Here is a 20,205-nt window from a genome sequence, read left to right on the forward strand (position 1 = left end):
CTGGGTGGGGTGGGCCCAGGAGGGGGAGGGCCTGAGAGAGCAGAGGACCCGGGAGAGGGCAAGGCAGGACCTAGGTCATCCTCAGATTGTCTTCCCAGCATATGGACGGGGCTGCTCACCCCATCCTTATGCTTGAAGAAAGGCAAGACACACTGCGACTGCCCTGATTCTCCGCTCGATCCTCCTCACCTGATCCTTGGACTGTCCTCTTGGCATTATGTTGGGATAAAGGGAAGACCGGCAGTGGCTGAGAGGGCTCCAGAGGGTTCTCAACCACAGTGTATCTTCCTCGAGCCGTCTTCCTGGCATAAAGATGGGCACATCATCCTTATGCCAGGAGGAAGGCAATACGGATGTGGCGGGCCACTGTGTCCTTATGCCAAGAGGACAAGGAAAATGAGTAGGGCCTAAGGTAATTGCCCAAAGGGCTGCATTCGGTCCCTGGGCCTTAGTTTACCCGTGCCTGCTCTAGTGCCTTTGATAAACTACATGACTCAGTATTTCCACTGGAGGGATCAATAGTATATACAGTAGAGTCTCACTTATCCAACATAAACGGGCCGGCAGAACGTTGGATAAGCGAATATGTTGGATAATAAGGAGAGATTAAGAAAAAGCCTATTAAACATCAAAATAGGTTATGATTTTACAAATTAAGCACCAAAATATGTTATACAACAAATTTGACAGAAAAAGTAGTTCATTACACATTAATGCTATGTAGTAATTACTGTATTTACGAATTTAGCAACAAAATATCACGATATATTGAAAACATTGACTACAAAAATGCATTGGATAATCCAGAACGTTGGATAAGTGAGACTCTACTGTAGTTGCATTTATTGTTGATGTGTTCCTCTTATGAGTTTTTTTCGAGGGGGGGAGGGGGAGATGTGTTCAGACAGGATTTGCCTTTGCTTCCCTATGAGGCTGAGAATGACTTGCTCAAGGTCACCCACTGGGTTTCCATGGTTGTGCAGGGATTTGAACTTGAGTCCCACATTACTACCCGAAAATGGAATAACAGCACTATAATTATGTGCTGTGAGTAGGCCCCAGGTTTCTCTCCAGCTCCAATGTGGTGCCTACTAGGGCTGTGCGATCGACGCAAAAAATGTTTCAAAACTCATTGCAAAATTAGGCAGTGTCACTGTTTCATTTCTAAAGTGTTTCTAAAGTATCATTAGTGAAAATTTCATTACTATAACGAGAGTAACAAAATTTCGTTACTTTTTTGTTATAGTAATTGCGCAAGTGGGGAAATTTCAGGCGCTTCTTTCTTCCTCATTTTTACAGCTATTGGAGTGAAACTTGCTGAAATGGTAGAGCACATTCATCATCCTTTGCCCATCAAGTTTCAGAGTGTTTCACTTATCCATGGAATTTTGGGGAATTTTCAATTTTTTTTTATAAACAACATTAAAAAAAACTACAAGAGTTATCTCCTTGAATTTTGTATACAATGACACAAGATAACGGGATCATTCCCCCAACTTTCAGAAAATTCATACATCTACTGATTTTAGGGATTAAAAAAAAAGTTTTGACAAAAATGTTTTAAAAAAGCCACAACAGCTATTTGTCATATTAACCAATAGGACTTCCATTTGGGGATTTCTTCCTAGCCTAGCACAGAGATTTACTTACAAGTATCAGTCAATCCTCCTCTTTGCAGATTCAACAATTTATTGGATCTCTGGCTGGCTGCTGCTACGGAGGGACAAATCTCTCCCTTCTCCTGATTGGGGCTTTCCAATGCTGAGCAGAATTCTGGGAAATGTAGTTTAGGGCAGGGTCTTTTGAATTTGCTGCCATAAGGCTCCTCGCCTTCCCAAACTACATTTCCCAGAATTCTGTGCTTTCCAGTGAACTCTACTTTCTCCCTGCTGCTTCCCTCTTCTATTGGCGAGAGACCATTAATTTAATGAGGAATAGCAACCTTTTTGGCTTTGCTTTGCTTACTTGCATTGAAAATGAAACTGACTTTGGGAGGCTTCTGAGGTTTACACAATTCAAATGAAAAAGTATTTGGTGAGTTTTGATTCTAAAGTTTTTGGTACGGGTCATGCCCACATGTCGGATATTGTGTCGTAAGTATGAATTTAACAAATTTGAACCGAATTACGAGGACTAACGATAATTTTGCACAGCCCTTGTACCTACCTATACAACAAGAAGCAACTGCTATATAAAACTGTCTCCAAAAGGGTAGGTAAATTGGGTTGAGGTATTTTCACAAATGGACAGTTGCGGAGTATAGATGTGAACTCTTTGAAGATTCTATTTCTCACGTAAACCTTTTCAGAAGCAAAGGTTAAAAATAACACTGATATGAATTAAATCTATGTGGAAACCTATTTTGGAATGCTTTGGAAATTGTGAGTGATGGGAATATTGGAATGAGGCCTTTACACATAGAGCTACTTTTTAAGGATAATTTGCTTTGTTTCCATTTGTTCCTGTGCATATCACTTGGGTAGAATATTACTTTGAGATGTGGGGAGGGCATGAAAGGACATGGATTCTTGCATTGGAAAGAATGGGTTCCTCTCACATGTATTAGGGTAGCCAACTGAGAGGCCTTAACATGGATATGCTTGTATGACCTCTGAAAGTGGTTTAAACACGCATACATATTTGGGATCCCCTTCCTGGCTGATGAGCATTGGCTGAATTAACAGGCAGGTATCAGTATGAAGCCATCACTCGGTTTGTGTAGCAGCTACATGAGCAACAATAACTCTGGGAGCTTCCTTTTAGTACCTTTCGGCAAGTTGGCTGGCCTGTGAAAGGAAGCACCTACAACGGAATTTGGGTTAAGAAGAAAACCTTAAACAAGGCCATTTTGTAACAGCCTCAGGAGGGAATAAAAATACAAGGTGACTCTTCTTGTATGAAAGTGGGGCTGGGCAGAACTCAATAAAGTCACTTGGGAATGATAGCAAAGCATCAAGGTTGTTCACTCAGAAAAGTGAGCCAGCCCTCGGGGCATCATGGCTTCCCCTCAGCCACTCAATATGGAGCAGGCTTCTACTTCAGAATTACTCTGGTTCTTTCCTTTTCATATTATAAAATACAAACAAATGACAGGAAAGGACTCCTTGTCCAGAGGGCGTTCCTTCCGCTTCACTGCTGCATAGACCTCCGTTTCCTTCCCAAGGTGTTGCGATGGTTGTAGGGCCGCATCTTCATTTCCACAAAGGGAATGGAGAATTCATGTCCTTTCCAGTGATACCAGTTAATGCCCTGTGGGACAAACAGGGAAAAGTAATTACTATAGCGCATATATATATATATATATATATATATATATATATATATATATATATTCAGTCATTAAGATAGCTTCCCACAACTAAAAATGTCAGAAGTGAAAATTGTCATGGTTTGCAAAGACACTGGGATGTGTGTGTTAACTGGAAAATGAAGTGCATGAAGCCGATTGGCTCAGCCTGCAAAAGACCTGGGAATTGATTTGATACTGTCTCTGTTCTGCTCCTGCAGAACCAATTTGGACAAGTTTTTCAGTACTGCTGGAAAGAGAGCAGTGTACTCAGAGAGGGTAAGGGTAAAGGTAAAGGTAAAGGTTTCCCCTGACGTTAAGTCCAGTCATGTCTGACTCTGGGGGTTGGTGCTCATCTCCATTTCTAAGCCGAAGAGCCGGCATTGTCTGTAGACACCTCCAAGGTCATGTGGCCGGCATGACTGCATGGAGCGCCGTTACCTTCTTGCCGGAGCGGTACCTATTGATCTACTCACATTGGCATGTTTTCGAACTGCTAGGTTGGCAGGATCTGGGGCTAACAACGGGCGCTCATTCCGCTCCCGGGATTTGAACCTGGGACCTTTTGGTCCGCAAGTTCAGCAGCTCATCGCTTTAACGCACTGTGCCACCAGGGGTACTCAGAGAGAGGCCTTGCTATTTTGAGGCCTGTTTGCTGTTGAGAAGATTTGTAGACTGAGAAGGGACTGTTTATGACTGTGAACTTCTGTAAGTGATCAGAGGGACCATTGTAAATTCTACTTTTTTTATCTTGGAATCAGTAAAATTCCTGTTTTTTTGTTCTGCAAACCTGAGTGGCATGTTATTGTTCTGCGGGTGATTCTGGATGACGGGTAAGAGCACATGTAAGAGTTTTCAATTATCATCATCAATCCATAACAAAAATGCCACATGCACAATGCTCTTTGCTGAAAGCTTAAAAATACAGTAGAACCCTGGTTAACCAAGCTCTGGTTAACCGAGGGTCTGTATTATCCGAGGCGCCGCCGGGGCGCTCCTCTCTCCCCCTCTCTTTCTTGTGAGTGAAGGGATCTCGCGAGAAGGAGAGGGAGAGGGAGGAGCAAGCGCCCCGGAAGCGGCCTGCCTCTCTCTCTCCTCTTGCGCAAAGGGAGCCCGGGAGAGGGAGGTGGAAGCATCTCGGAAGCGATCTGCTTCCCTGAACTGGGGCGCCTGCCGAAGGGAGATGTTTCCTCCCTCCAGTAGGCGCTGGGGCCTTTAGAGAAGAGTGAAGCGTGTCGCTAAGCACCGGCACGCCCCGCGCTTCCCTGGGCCAGGGCGCCTGCCGGAGGAAGGAAACTTCTCCTTCCGGTAGGCGCTTTTGGATAACGGGTTATACTGTAGCAGGAATTTTGGGGTCTGTGTGAGTGATGAAGGGTCAGTGTTAAAAATACTTCACGTGCCTCAAGGTGTTTTATATATTGAGAACAGTTATATATAAGAGGTGGTCTGAAGTGATAAAAAAATTCTATTTCAATCTCCAGATTTTTTGAAGGGCATGTAAAACTCAGTAAACAAAAAGCTAGAAGAGTAGGATTGAAAACCTTTCCCCTATCACTATGCATTCTAGGGTGGCACAGTGGGTTAAACAATTGAACTGTTGAATCTGCTGACATAAAGGTTGGAAGTTTGAAGCTGCAGGTTGGGATGAGCTCCTGCTGTTAGCCCTAGCTCCTGCCAACCGAGCAGTTCGAAAACGTACAAATGTGGGTAGATCTATAGGTACTGCTTTGGCAGGAAGTTAATAAGGCACCCATGCAGCCATACCGGCAACACGACCAGGAGGTGTCCATGGACAACAGGCTCCTCAGCTTGGAAATGGAACAAGAGCACCTCCCCATGGCCAGAGTTGAGCACTGCCTCCAGAAAGCCGGAGATGAAAGGGGAAGCCTTTACCTTTGTTCTTTGTATTTGTATGTCACTCTTATTGTACTGTATTAAAGGCATTGAATGTTTGCTTATCTGTGTATGTTGTAATCAGCTCTGAGTCCCCTCGGGGAGATAGAATGGAATTTAAATAAAGTGTTGTTTTGTTGTTGTTGTTAAATTTCCATATTTTTGTATTGGCTAATGCCTATTTGTATGTATTTTTCCAACATGCACATTTTAAGTTCTATATGAGTACTTGCAAATAAAAAAAATCTGGTGTTCTTCCTGCTTCTTCTTGGTGACAGGACACTGAAAGATAAATGTGAACTTTTTTGAAGTCCATGCACTGAATACACGCATGTGTTCTCTAAACCCTAATGTTGCTGTTTCTTAAAAAGGAAAGAAAGACACACACATATGTCCAGGAGAGGTAATCATATTTTCAGCTCAGGACCCTTTGTATAAACTAAAATGGCCCAAAACATGAAGCAGAAAATCCAAATGGCACTGTAACAATAACTGTTATTATGTGCCTTGGTGTTGACGCCAACTTATGTTTTCTTGGCAAGATTTATTCAGATGTGGTTTTCTTTTAAAGCTGAGAGTGTTTGACTTGCCCAAGGTGATTTCCCTAGCCAAGCAAAGTTTTGATTCCTGGTGCTAGTTCAAAACTCCAACCATTAACTACACTGGGTCCTCAACAATAAGGTAAGTAACTCACAGTTTACGGACTGCAATGGCTCATTATGGCAGTGAGATTTGAACTGGGGACTATTTAGATTCCACGTCATGCTTGTAGCTGTTGCACTACATCTCTTTGTGTGAGTGAATGATCTTGCAAAAATATATTCTTCATAAACAGAGAAGGCAGCGTTGCATAAACAGTCCTGCATTCACTCAGCCCTTACCTGGCTGTGTCGGGATTCTCCATATTTGCCGTTGAGATTAGTCCGGTGGCAGTTCTTGTACCACCAGGCTCCTTTGTATGACATGGCGCAGTTTGTAACAGCAACATCATTATCCCTGTCTTTGGTGGAAAATGGACGCCCCTGATGATAGGTGAGTGAATCCCCTGTAACAGAAAATATCATCTTAGGCTATATCCCTTTACTGTGCAAAGTGGCATCAACATCATTCCTACCTGCTTGTCTCAGTTTGAATGCAACAATATCCAATACGCAGAAGGGGACTGTCACAACTGCTACAAAAACTGTCCAGATCCTTCTAGAAAACTGCAGCTTCTATGTGGAGTTTCAAGGCAGGAAAAGTATATGGAGGAGGCAAAAGAATGATTTACCCCAAGGCAGCGTTCTTGCACCGACCTTGTTTAACATCTTTACTAATGACAGCCACAACCAACATTCACAAAGAGCTTAATATACAAGGGCTATCCATTTTTGGAATTAAAAATAAAGTATAGGAGAATACATTTACCATATGCAGTTAAAAGCCACACTCAATACCACATCTCACGTAGTCGCCATTCAAATCTAGGCACTTACCATAGCGATGAATGAGCTTTGTAAATCCTTCCCCACTAAATTCTGCTGCTTGGGCCCTCAACCACTTGTTTCCAACAATGGGGGCGTGGCTGGCAACACAGCGTTTTGGCGATGCTGCGCAGCTGCAGAAAGGGCTGATCAGCTGGTTGAGGGCGCAAGTGGCAGAATTTAGTGGGGAAGGATTTGCAAAGCTCAGTCATCGCTATGGTAAGTGCCTAGATTTGAATGGCGACTACGTGAGATGTGGTATTTAGGTGTGGCTTTCAACTGCATATGGTAAATGTTTTCTCCTATACTTTGTTCATTTTTAAATCCAAAACGTAACCTACTTTGTGGATAACCCTCGTATGCTGATGACCTTGGCCTAACAACACAAGCAAAAGACTTTGAAACAGTTGAAATCCAACTTATGAATGCTTTGAAAAAATCTCTCCAGCTATTACAAAGATAACTACTTGAAGCATAACCCTGCCAAGACACAAGTGTGTGTTTTCCACCTATGAAACCGTGAAGCCGATAGGAAATTGAAAGTTACCTGGGAAGGCCAAGAGCTTGAACATTATTTCCATCCTAAATATCTTGGTGTCACCTTAGATCGAACACTAACATATAGGAAACACTGCATGAGCACCAAGCACAAAGTAGCTGCACGCAATAACATCCTGTGGAAACTTACTGGCAGTGCACGGGGTGCAGACCCAAAATTAATAAGAACATCAGCCCTGGCCTTGCCTTGCTCATTTGCTGAGTATGCCTGCCCTGTTTGGCACAAGTCTGCCCATGCGAAGCAGGTGAACATAGCATTCAACGAAACACGCAGAATAATCACAGGATGTCTCAAACCTACACCTGTTGATTACAAGCTAGCTGGCATTGCCCCCCCCCCCTGATGTGCGATGGGAAGTTGCTGCTAACTGTGAGAGAAATAAGGTTGAACACTGTGAAAGCCACCCACTGCATGGATATCAGCCTCTTCCCAGTAGATTCAAATCAAGGAAAAGCTTCATGAGGACCACCACTCCTCTTGACGTTCGCCCAGCAACAGTGAGGGCATCACCCTGGGCAGCTAAGCCAGGAAATCCCAGTTGGATGGCCCCCCACGAAGGTCTGCCTGCAGGGGCAAACCAAGAATGAGCAACCTGGAAGTCCCTGAACAGACTCAGAAGTGGAGCGGGCAGATCAAAAGAAAACCTGGCAAAATGGCACTACCTAAAAGAATCCTCCACCTTGTGTGACTGTGGAGCAGAGCAGACAACTCCGCATCTATATGCTAGTCTGCAGTGTCCTACCTCATGTACAGAGGGAGTATTGTTTGAGGTTACAGACAATATGATCGCTGTTACCCGTTTTTGGTAAAAAAAATATATATATTGCCACTTGTGCTCCTCCTATCTTTATCAGTTTTATACGAATGTATGCAATGCTTTTGATACAAAACAAATAAATAATCACTGCTCAGATGTTACAGCGAGACCACATGCATCACTTTGGACACAACATGCTTCAGTGGAGGGACTGTGCCTGCTCAGCCACAACCCATCGAGTAATGTGCTAATGCGTGAATCAGTGATTAACTCCACGATCATAGCAAAACATTTCTTGAGAAAGCTAGTGACAGATTTAGTCCCCTTAAGGATTTTGCATGACGCTTGAGAGCAAGAGGGCCACTCCATGCGAATTAGTGCTGATTCTGACTGTGCATGTCTTCATCAAGCACCTTCAGAACTGTGTGAGAGTTTTGCTACATTAAATAGCAGCAACAACCTCTGGGTCAATAAAATGAGCGGCTGTATAATTTGCAATGCAGCACAGTCTGTTTGTGGCTACATTGCAAGCAGCTACCACACTTACATTTCTTGTACAAATAGGTCCATTTTTTCAAAATAGGCTCCAGTTGTTTCAGCTCTTTCGGACAGCCATAATGGCACGAGTTCCATGGTCATTGTTTTTCCGGCCGCAACAGACCATGTGGCTGCTTTAAACCCAGGTTTTATTGAAGGATATGAGAGGAAAGGATCCCAGAAAGGGTGGTTTCTTAAGTTTGATGCCTTAAACTGAGGTCTTATTGATGGATATAAGGAGAAAGAATGCCAGAAAGGATGGTTTCTTAAGCCTGATGCCTTAAACTCAGATCTTATTGAAGAATATAATGAGAAAGGATCCCAGAAAGGGCGATTTCTTAAGACTGATGCCCTAAAAATGATGGAAAGGGAAGCCTTGTAAGTTCCCCATTGCTGCCAATCTTCCTGGATCTTTCGGTTGCCAAATTGAAAGATTGATTTTTCCCGACCAAATTCAGGAGACTTTCAAAAAATAGATCTGGGGGTCCACTGAAATCCAGATACTGAAAACAGAATGGGATTTAACCAAATTGCACAACAAATGACCAGGAATTGTTGTATTAAAGATTTGCAGCATAGTATTTTGGGCAGAAAAAAGAGGGTGGATCTTTCAGAGGGGTGGATATATTATTTGATTTCCCCCTTCCAGTACATATACAATTTATGCTAGTAGAAAGCATTTTTGCTGCTCAATTGACAATGTTTTCTCAGACACCCACAACTCAAACAAGTGATGTCAAGTTGCCAATCAGATATGATTACACTATAATGGTGACTGAAGGCAGAGGAAACCTAATCATTCTGGATGAGAGGAGATAGATATGTACTCCCAAGATCTTGGCCAAGGGAATGTGCTACCTGCTCTCAACCATTAGGGTGGAGGGGGGTGGGGAAAGGTTTGTACCAGCAGTGCCATTGTAGTCTCCTATCCGGAGCTTGTACAGGCTCCTGGCATCTCCAATAGAGAACTTGTCATAATAGGCGTAGGCTGTTTCCTGGCCATCTCGCATATCTATCCGCAGTTCGTAGCGTCCTTGTGAAGTGATCTTGTGCATGTTATCTAGTCCTAGAGGGAGACGGAGAGAGAAAGGGGGCGGGGGAGAGAAACATGTGAACAATATAACAATTGATGTTCAAGGTTATGACTGCAGGTAATCTATACTACAGTTTAAAGTGTTTATCATCAATGTGCTTGATTGGGCATGGTGTGTTACATAATGACCGCAGTAAGGCTGTTTTGATCCTGTTATGTAAGACATTAAGATTGTATGATCAAGCTCGGTCCTGATATTTCAAATTAATTCCTAAACTCCCAAAAAATAGAAGAAGAAAAAAAACCTGGGCTGTCAGAGTGCTTTGTTTTAGATTGTAGATATGCAAACTTATTTTAACCAAACCTGATTTTACACTCAATAATAATAATAGTAATAGTAATAATAATAATAATAATAATAATAATACATCTTTATATAAAGGTAAAGGTTTCCCGTGATGTTAAGTCCAGTCATGTCTGACTCTGGGGGTTGGTGCTCATCTCCATTTCTAAGCCGAAGAGCCGGCATTGTCCGTAGACACCTCCAAGGTCATGTGGCCGGCATGACTGCATGAAGTGCCGTTACCTTCCCGCCGGAGCAGTACCTATTGATCTACATATCACATATGCATGTTTTCGAACTGCTAGGTTGGCAGAAGCTGGAGCTAACAGCGGGTGCTCACCCCACTCCCCGGATTCGAACCTGCGACCTTTCGGTCTGCAAGTTCATTAGCTCAGCGCTTTAACACACTGTGCCACTGGGTGGACCACGTCTTTATATATGCTTACATATAAAAATTCCTATACACACGGCACATATCTTATTTGTCTAGATCCAGGAGTCTAGTGTCTAGATCCAGGGAAGTCATGCTACCTCTCTATTCCGCCTTGGTCAGACCATACTGTGTCCAATTCTGGGTACCACAATTGAAGCGAGATGTTGACAAGCTGGAATGTGTCCAGAGGAGGGCAGCTAAAATGATCAAGGGTCTGGAGAACAAGCCCTATGAGAAGCGGCTTAAAGAGCTGGGCATGTTTAGCCTGCAGAAGAGAAAGCTGAGAGGAGACACATGATGGCCATGCATAAATATGGGAGTAGAAGTCATAGGGAGGAGGGAGCAGGCTTGTTTTCTGCCCTGGAGACTAGGACACAGAACAACGACTTCAAATTACAGGAAAGGAGATTCCACTTGAACATTAGGAAGAATTTCCTCTCTGTGAGAGCTATTTGGCAGTGGAACTCTCTGCCCCAGAGTGTGGTGGAGGCTTCTTCTCTCTTAAGCAGAGGCTGGATGGCCATCTGTCGGGGGTGCTCTGAATGTGATTTTCCTACTTCTTGGCAGGGGGTTGGACTGGATGGCCCACAAGGTCTCTTCCACCTCTTTGATTTTATGATTCACCTCTATGACCCTTGATCATTTTAGCTGCCCTCCTCTGGACACATTCCAGCTTGTCAACATCTCCCTTCAATTGCGGTGTCCGGAATTGGACACAGTATTCCAGGTGTGGTCTGACCAAGGCAGAATAGAGGGAGAGCATGACTTCCTTGGATCTAGACATTATACTCCTATTAATGCAGGCCAAAAGCTCATTGGCTTCTTTTGCTGCCACATCACATTGTAGGCTCACGTTCAACTTGTTGTCCACGAGGATTCCAAGATCTTTTCCCCATGTACTGCTGTTGAGCCAGGCATCCCCAATTCTGTATCTTTGCATTGCATTTTTTCTTCTTTTTCTCTGTTGAACTTAATTTTCTTAGTTTTGGCCCATCTCTCTAATATGATAAGATCGTTTTGAATTCTGAATTCTTTGTGATAGTCCCTGGGGTGTTTAAAGAGGGCAAGCATGTCACCCCTTAGTGCCCTTCTACACTGCTATGTAATCCAGAATATCAAGGTAGATAATCCATATTATCTGCTTTGAGGTGGATTATCTGAGTCTACACTGCCAGATAATCCAGTTCAAATCAGATAATCTGGATTTTATACAGCTGCGTGGAAGGGGTCTAAGGGCCCTTCTACACAGATCTTATACCCCAGGATCTGATCCCAGGTTTTCTGCTTTAAACTGGATTATATGATTCCACACTGCCAAATAATCTGGGATAAAAAGAAAACCTGGGATCCGATCCTGGGATATAGGGCTGTTAGTCTTCTCTTCACTGAGCTGGACATGCTGAAAGGCATATCTAATGAATGACCGAGGTACCAGATGAATGTGACCACACCAGTCTCCATCCTATAACTGGAGTAAGAAGCAGGGATGGGCCTGTTGGCTCTGTGGTCTGTAACTATGAGGACACTTTATTCTGTGAGACCAACATTTTATTCTCAGTCAGTTCCCTTGAGAGTTTAATTATGCAGCACTGATAAATCTTTCTCATGCATAAAGGATAGAGCTAATTTTATTGTGAATCACTTTGGGGATGTTGGCAGTCCCAGAAATCAATTTATAAATACTTTAAACAACAAGATTAGCTGCACAACTGCCTGCTGCCATTAACCTGGATGTTACCTACAATAATTTCTTCCTTGAGGTGTAGGCTTCAATCTCTCTCACCAGAAACCGCCAATCATGTGGAATGACAGCATAACTATGGTGCAGAAAATTCCGTAGGAATGCAATGAAATGACTCTGTCTAGCTTCTTTTGTGAGCAAAGAGACATTTGATGACCACTGTTCTGAGGAGGCAAAGGGCAGTTAAACTGGCCCTGCTCTCTAACAAATGAGACAGATGCCAAGCCCCAGTTAAATGACTTTGATGCCCCATGACCCATCATTAATGATGGGCACAGGCAGAACAAAGGAGGAAAAAACTGGACAAGGTACAACGCAGATTGATGGATAATGCAGAAAGAGTGAAAGAGACAGATAAGCGGACTGTTGATACTGAAACGGTAAAGAATGAATGTACTGGAGAGAAAGCGGTGAGTGTGTGTGTCTCTCCAAGTGAAGGTGTCGAGGAACAAACAAAGGGCAAAGGTTTATTACCCAGCCAGAACTCATCCTCTAGGTTTCCAAAGCCAGTGCGATACTCTGCCCACTTCCGAAAGAAATCTGTCAGCCCATTCTGTCGCCTCTGGAACACCTGCAAAGAAAGAATGGTCAAAGGTGAAGTATAGAAATCCCCGCAACAGATGAGTACAGTGATAATGTGCCAACGGGCAGCTTTGATCACAGGTGAAATAGCAGTAAGATGTGTGACTTTTTCATGTAAAAACATGAAATCAAAAAGGAAATTTTTATAGTTTTCAGAATGAAGATGTAAAGCTGTGTCCCACAGCTGAGTGTACTGTTGTTGTTGTTGTTGATGATGATGTTGTTGTTTATTCATTCAGTCGCTTCCAACTCCCTGTTGGCCGTCACCACCCCCAGCTCCTTCAAGGTCAAGCCAGTCACTTCAAGGATACCATCCATCCATCTTGCCCTTACTGTACTGTTATTTTACTTTTAATCTCACAAGGGTGAGTGGGTGGTCATAATCACACCTTCCTATCATTATGACTTTGCCCATAGTCTTCCACAGAGCTGAAATATAAATAGGAGGAAGGGGTAAAGAAATTTAGCAGTACTTTTAAGACTACCTGGTTTTTATTTTACCATGGGCTTTCATGAATACAACCTACTTGTTGGCTGTGGCGCAGCTGGTTAGTAGCCAGCTGCAATAAATCACTACTGACCAAGAGGTCATGAGATCAAAGCCCAGGTTGTATTAAACTCCCAACCATTAATAGCCTAGCTTGCTGTTGACCTATGCAGCTCGAAAGAAGTCGCATCTGTTGAGTAAAAGATTTGGGAACCGCTTTATGCTGGGAGGCTAATTTAACTAATTTACAACACCATAAAAACTTCCAGCAGTGTGCAGAAAGGAATGAGGAAGTACTCCATCAAGGACTCAATGTCACAAATGGACGATGAAGCTGCAGTTCTCCCTGTGGCCGGAATCGAGCATACCTTCATGAAGCCAGAAGCTGGAAAATGTTAAATTGCCTCCGTGTCTGTCTATATGTGGTATATTTAATGGCATTGAATGTTTGCCATGTATATGTGCATTGTGATCCGCCCTGAGTCCCCTTCAAGGTGAGAATATAAATACTGTAAATAAATAAATAATTGAATAAATACTTCTTCAGATACAGTAGTGTGTTTTTTTAAAAAAAATCCATGGATATGCTAAAACACAAACCAGTTGATTTTAATTGTACTGAAATTTTTATTTTCCCCATCCTCCTCCCTTCCTCTTTTTTATGCCTAATAGAACTACCTTTTTGCAGATGGAATATGATCTTGTTGCCATGCTCAATCTAGAAAATAAGGGATATCTCTTAGGTAGAAGGATTTTCCCCCTTAACAATCTCTGCTGGACCAGAGCCAGTATGCTATGATGATGAATATTATTTTGGACAGGGACCATCCTTGTTCATCCATGAGAGTGCAAAATATTTGGTTTCAAGTTCAACCTCCTGTTCAAATAAAGGCAGTGCATGTTTGGCATCTCAGCAGACACAATAAGAGAATTGCACAACAAGAGTGTTGCAAAAGGTCTCATAGGCCATTGAGCCTCCAACCCTCTGCTCTATGTAGGATCAACAGCTAGAGCAGTGGTTCTCAACCTGTGGTCCCCAGATGTTTTGGTCTTCAACTCCCAGAAATCCCAACAGCTGGTAAACTGGCTGAGATTTCTGAGAGTTGTAGGCCAAAACATCTGGGGACTCACAGGTTGAGAACTACTGAGCTAAAGCATCTCTCAGCACTTAGTTGTTCAGGATCTTTCTGAAAAGGTCCAGAAAAAGAGACTCTAAGCCAGTGGTTCTCAACCTTTGGGTCCCCAGATGTTTTGGCCTACCACTCCCAGAAATCCCAGCCAGTTTACCAGCTGTCAGTATTTCTGGGAATTGAAGGTCAAAACACCTGGGGACCCACAGGTTGAGAACCACTGCTTTAAGCAAATGATTCCATTGCCAAACCACTCGTAGTACAAAAAAAATCCTTCTAACGTTCAATTAAAATCTATCTTTCTGTAACTTCAAACCATTATACCTGGTCCCAGCATTTGGGGCAGCAGAAGACAGACATAAGGGGCTCATTTCTGTGACAATCTTTGAGGTATTCATAAAATCATCTTGTCCCTCAGTCATCTCTGCCATGAGCTAAAGAAGCCCAGCTCCTCTACCATTCCTGATATGTTTGATTCTCCATACCTCTTCTCGTCCTTGTCCTTCTCTGAACTTGATCCGATTTAGCTATAACCTTCTTAAAATGAGGCAGCAGAACTGAATGCATTACTACAGATGAGACTTGACTAATGCAGAATATAGTGGGATGAGTACTTCCCCCAACCTGGAAACTATTCTTCTAATACACGCTAAAATATAATTTGCTTTTTTTGCTGCAGCATCACACCGCTGGCTCACCTTATGATCAACAATAATCTCAAGGTTCTTTTCACATGTATTACTGCTGAAATATGTATTCCCCATCCTATACCTGTACATTTGGGTTTTCTGGCATAAATGTAGAATTTTACATTTATCTCTATTCAATTTCATGTTATTAATTTCTGCAGAATTTTCTAGTTATCTAGGCCAGTGTGGTCCAACCTTTAGTTACCCGAGGGCCAATCAAACTTTAGTATAGGAAGAGTGAAGCTTCAATATGGCCGTTATATGGCCATTTCTTAAAAACTTAAAGCAGTAAGAAGGGTAAACAATTTTTTCCAAATATTAAATTAAAATATTTTTTCAGTAAGAAGGGCAAGGGCCAACAAAAATGAGTTGGTGGGCTGCATGAGGCCCATGGCCAGCGGGTTGGACCATACTGGTCTAGGTCATTTTGAAATCTATTTCTATCTTCAAATGAGTTAGCCATCCTGCCTAATTTGAATAATTTGCATATTTGATAAGGATTCTCACCATCCTGGCTGGATCTACACTGCCATATAATCAAAGAAAATAATCCAGATTATCTGATTTGAACTGGATTATATGAGTCTATGCAGCCTTATAATCCAGTGCAAAGCAGATAATCTGGATTGTATGTGGCGGTTAGAAGGGCCTTGACTATGATGTTTGAAAATGGCTTTCTAATCAGTTATGGATACATCTGGTGGTACTTCTGTCTATTTCAAATTTAATCAGTTTTCTAATCTAAATATTAAGGTAGTCCACATCAAATGCTTTGTTGAAATCCAAATAAATGAAACCTATGGCGGTTCCACCATCTATTAAATTAGTGACCTGATTGAAAAAAAAGACACAAGAAGAGCCAACAATTAGCAACCAAAGATCTGCCAGATTCAGAATAGGCTTTGATGAAGAAATAAAACCCCAGTAAGTTTGAACTTGGGAGACTTGCATATACCTACAAAGAAACTGTTGTTTCCAGTCATTATCAGGATGCTTTTGTGAAGTTGTCATAATGAAGTCCAACTATTTCCTCCAGTTAGTAGCTGCACTGCTGTTTGAAGCCTACTGTTGTATTATCCAGTTTAACTTTGCTGGGCCTTTAAACCAGGTATTTATCATGTGACAACACAAATAATTTAAAACTCTCATTCTAGAATGACAAAATCCTGCCTTCAGGCCTGAAGTCAGCAATCCTAGGTCTGTCATAAATTCCCCATAGCTGCTGCCATATGTTAACCAGCGAACATGCAAATTTCAAAAGACACCGTCAATTAATTTCCTTGATAGTATCATGCATCAGCTGTAGTTTCACTTTGAATGGGAACTGTAGGTAAGTGTCAAATAAATCACAGGGAATCTCTTGGAGTGTAACTATTATTAACTTAGCCCCAAGGAACAGAAAATGAAGCACTCTGGCAGAATCGTTCTGGTTTTCAACCAAGGCTTTCCTTTGCTTTCTTTCAAGCTTAATGTAAAAGTTCCAGAATGTGTAACATGTAAGCCTGTGCATATCTTTTTGTTTCCTAAGGAGTAAAGTGCGGAGGTGGAGTATGTTAGTGAACCATTCTTTAGTATGTACAAGCTGTGCCCAGCCACGCGTTGCTGTGGCGTTGTCTGGTGGTGTTGGTGAGAACTTGTTGCGGCTGGATGGCCATCTGTCAGGAATGCTTGGATTGTGTCGTCCTGCATGGTAGAAGGAAGTTAATCTGGATGATCCTTAGGGGTCACTCCAAACCTTAGGATTGTATGTTGTTGTTGTTATTATTAGTAGTAGTAGTAGTATTAGTATTGAGAGGCTGAGTGGCCATCTGTTGGGAGTGCTTGGATTGTGTCCTGCATGGCAGAATTGGGTTGGACTGTATGGCCTTTAGGGGTGTCTCCTAACTGTCTGATGCTATGATTTGATGTGTATTATTATTGTGCAGATATTGGATGGACATATGTGAGGAGTGGTTGGATTGTGTCCTCCTGCATGGTAGAAGGAAGTTGAACTGGATGACCCTTAGGGGTATCTGCTAACCTTAGGATTGTATTATTATTATTATTATTATTATTATTATTATTATTATTATTATTATTATTATTATTGAAAGGCTGGGTGGGCTGAGTAGGTTGCTAGGAGACCAAGTGGGCGGAGCTTAGCCTTCTAACTGGCAGCAATTGGATAAAAACAATTATTCCTCTCCCTCTAATTATGACTTCATTTTTCTTTTCTTTTTGTTGTATGAACGTAGAGGCATGGATGAGGGGTTGTGCTGCCAAGTTTACTGTTTCTGGGATGTGTAGTTTTGTTATTTTGTCCTAGGCCGAAATTTCATTACCCTTTTATATATATACATTTTAAACATACCGTATCTTCCCAAAGCAAAGGCTATGTGCCATCACCCCCCACAAGTTAAAGGGAAAGGGCTTAGTATTGAGAACTGGAGCGGCTCCTATGGGGCAGCTATGTTATGGGTTCTTTTCATGTATATTCTCACAAGCAATCTTGTTATTATTTGAAATTGTTTAAAAATGACTTGGATGAAGGTCTAGAGGGCATATTTATTAAGTTTGCAGATGACACCAAATTGGGAGGGATAGCTAATACTTCAAAGGATGAAATTAGAATCCAAAATGACTTTTAACAGATCAGAGAGCTGGGCCAAAGCTAACAAAATGTATTTTAACACATAGAAAGATAGACTACTACACTTAGGCAGAAAAAATGAAATGCACAGATACAGAATAGGTGATACCTGGCTCAACAACAGTTCATGTGAAAGAGATCTTGGAGTCTTAGGAGACAACAAGTTGAGTCAACAATGTGATGCAGCAGTGATAAAAGCCAAATGTGGTTTTGAGCTACATCAGAAGGAGTATAGTGGTTCCCAACCTTTTTTTGACCAGGGACCACTTGTCCAGGGACCACCAGGGATCACTTTGACCAGGGACCACTCTCCAACATTAGTACAAAAGGGTTACGAATCAGTCTTTGGTCAGCTTTAGATTCAGTTTGGTTATTTGGGGTGCTGATTCAGAAAATTGCATTGGATAGAACACATCAGCTCCAGTTTCTGATAAAGAATGTATGCCATCCAGTAGTCACCATCTGCTCGCCCACAGAAAACCATATTTAATAATATAGAGCTGATGTGGTCTATCCAATGCAATTTTCTGAATCAGCATCCCAAATAACTGCAGGAAACAGGCCTAAAAATAAAGACACCAAAACTTCCAGGCGCCACATGGAATGGCTCTGCTCGGGGGGAGCGGGGGAAGGAGGAGGAGAAGCAGCAGTCAGGAGGCTTGCTCTCGTGCCTTTTGTGGGTAGTCAGCCTCTCCCCTCTCGACATCCTCGTTGCTTCGGCACTATAAGAGGGTTTCACAAGATTAGGGACACTCATTGCAACGGTGTAGTAACTGTGAGGCTGCAAACCATATTTTAGTTACTGGAGACCACTGGACCACAAGTTGGAAACTACTGGTCTAGATCAAGGGAAGTCATAGTGCCTCTCTATTCTGCTTTGGTCAGACCTCAATTGGAATACTGTGTCCAATTCTGGGCACCACAGTTCAAAAGAGATATTGACAAGCTGGAAGGTGGCCAAAGGAGGGTGATAAAAATGGCCAATGGTCTGGAGGCCATACCCTATGAGGATCATCTTAAAGAGCTGGGTGGGCATGTTTAGCCTGCAGAAGAGAAGGTAGCGAAGAGACATGATAGCCATGTTTAAATATTTGAAAGGATTTCATAAGGAAGAGGGAGCAGGCTTGCTTTCTGCCCTGGAGACTAAGACTCGGAGTAGCAGTTTATATTTCAGGAAAGGAGATTTCACCTGAACATTAGGAAGAACTTTCTGACTATGAGAGCTGTTCAACAGTGGAGCTCTCTGCCTCAGAGTGTGGTTAGCGAACTACTGAGGGCCTCATCACAAAGGTGAGGTGAAGTGTCCCTCTTTGCCTGACATCGAGGCGAAAGGAGAAGGGGAAGGGGGTTAATCTGTTGCCCCACACTCGAGGGAAGCATCACCCTTCCAGAGAGGAGCCAAACTGGCTCCATTGGAGCCAGCGCAGTTGGGGAAGGAAGTCTCCGTCGACACTTTCACCCCAGTTGGACTTCACCAAAGTCACATAATGTCGTGTGATGGCTTCCATGGGGCTCTATCCAGACACTGGGGTAAAAGCTTTCTAGGATGCTAATTTCCCTTCGTCTGATGAGGTTCTTACTCAAACTAAGATCATTGTAAGGAGGCATTCTTGAGGACCAGAAAGAGGGCAATATATATGGATTTTGACTTTGATTTTTTTAGTCCTGTTTGTGTTTAATTCTATTTTAATTTTTACATATCTATATATTTAAAATCGTATATTAATGATTTTATGTCAAGCCGCTTTGAGTCCACTTTGGGGAGATAAAGCAGAGGATAAATAAATATAATAATATAATAATCATATTATAATACAGTAGAGTCCTACTTATCCAAGATAAACGGGCTGGCAGAACATTGGATAAGCGAAAATCTTGGATAATAAGGAGGGATTAAGAAAAAAGCCTATTAAACATAAAATTACATTATGATTTTACAAATTAAGCACCAAAGCATAATGTTTTACAACAAATTGACAGAAAAAGCAGTTCAATATACAGTAATGTTATGTAGTAATTACTGTATTTACGAATTTAGCACCAAAACATTGCAACATTTACTACAAAAACAATGACTACTAAAAGGCAGACTGCCTTGAATAATACAGAACCTTGGATAAGTGAATCTTGGATAAGTGAGACTCTACTGTATTGTCAGTGACTTACTAGTAACAGGTCACAAGAAAATCAGGATTGCCTTTGGTAAATAGCGATAGAAGGTATGTTGCCAATCTTCAGAAAGTTGTGGGACAACAATCCTTTTTAGGTGGTATGTCGAAGATCTGGTCCTCTGTAGTTTTAATTCTACAGTATTCTATTTTTAACCCTTTAAAACCTTTAAAAGCTGTGTACCTTTACAGAAACAATTTCAAAATCTGAATGAAATTTTGAAATAAATCTATCAGGTGTTTTAAACCATGCAGTTATGTGGAAAGGAACTGGATAATATGCAGCCTTGTTTGCTCACTTACAATCCATCCACCAGCATCCGTGTTCATATCACAGTACACTTGTATTCTCTGGTTGAGGTCGCTGTTCAGGGAGATAGTATAAATACCACTCAATGTGTCACCATTCATCAAATGCTGGGCACAGTCCTGAGGATTCATAAACACACGGCCTCCTGCAAAATTAGACCAACAA

General features: G+C 42.1%; 1 protein-coding gene across 2 annotated transcripts in view; it reads right to left on the reverse strand.

Annotated features, from left to right (window-relative positions):
* Positions 1-633: 633 nt before the first annotated feature.
* tnr (tenascin R) overlaps positions 634-20,205 on the reverse strand; it is a 676,393-nt gene continuing 656,821 nt past the window's right edge. For both annotated transcript variants that reach the window (XM_008108947.3, XM_062979422.1), the window contains exons 21-25: positions 20,034-20,185; positions 12,520-12,616; positions 9,400-9,561; positions 6,061-6,224; positions 634-3,249 (exon numbers count right to left, since the gene is read on the reverse strand). In XM_008108947.3, the coding sequence (XP_008107154.2) occupies positions 3,130-3,249; positions 6,061-6,224; positions 9,400-9,561; positions 12,520-12,616; positions 20,034-20,185 (695 nt within the window). In that variant the 3' untranslated portion in view covers positions 634-3,129. The remainder of the gene's footprint in view (positions 3,250-6,060; positions 6,225-9,399; positions 9,562-12,519; positions 12,617-20,033; positions 20,186-20,205) is intronic.

This window comes from Anolis carolinensis, chromosome 4 (genome assembly GCF_035594765.1).
Source record: "Anolis carolinensis isolate JA03-04 chromosome 4, rAnoCar3.1.pri, whole genome shotgun sequence".
NCBI lineage: Eukaryota > Metazoa > Chordata > Lepidosauria > Squamata > Dactyloidae > Anolis > Anolis carolinensis.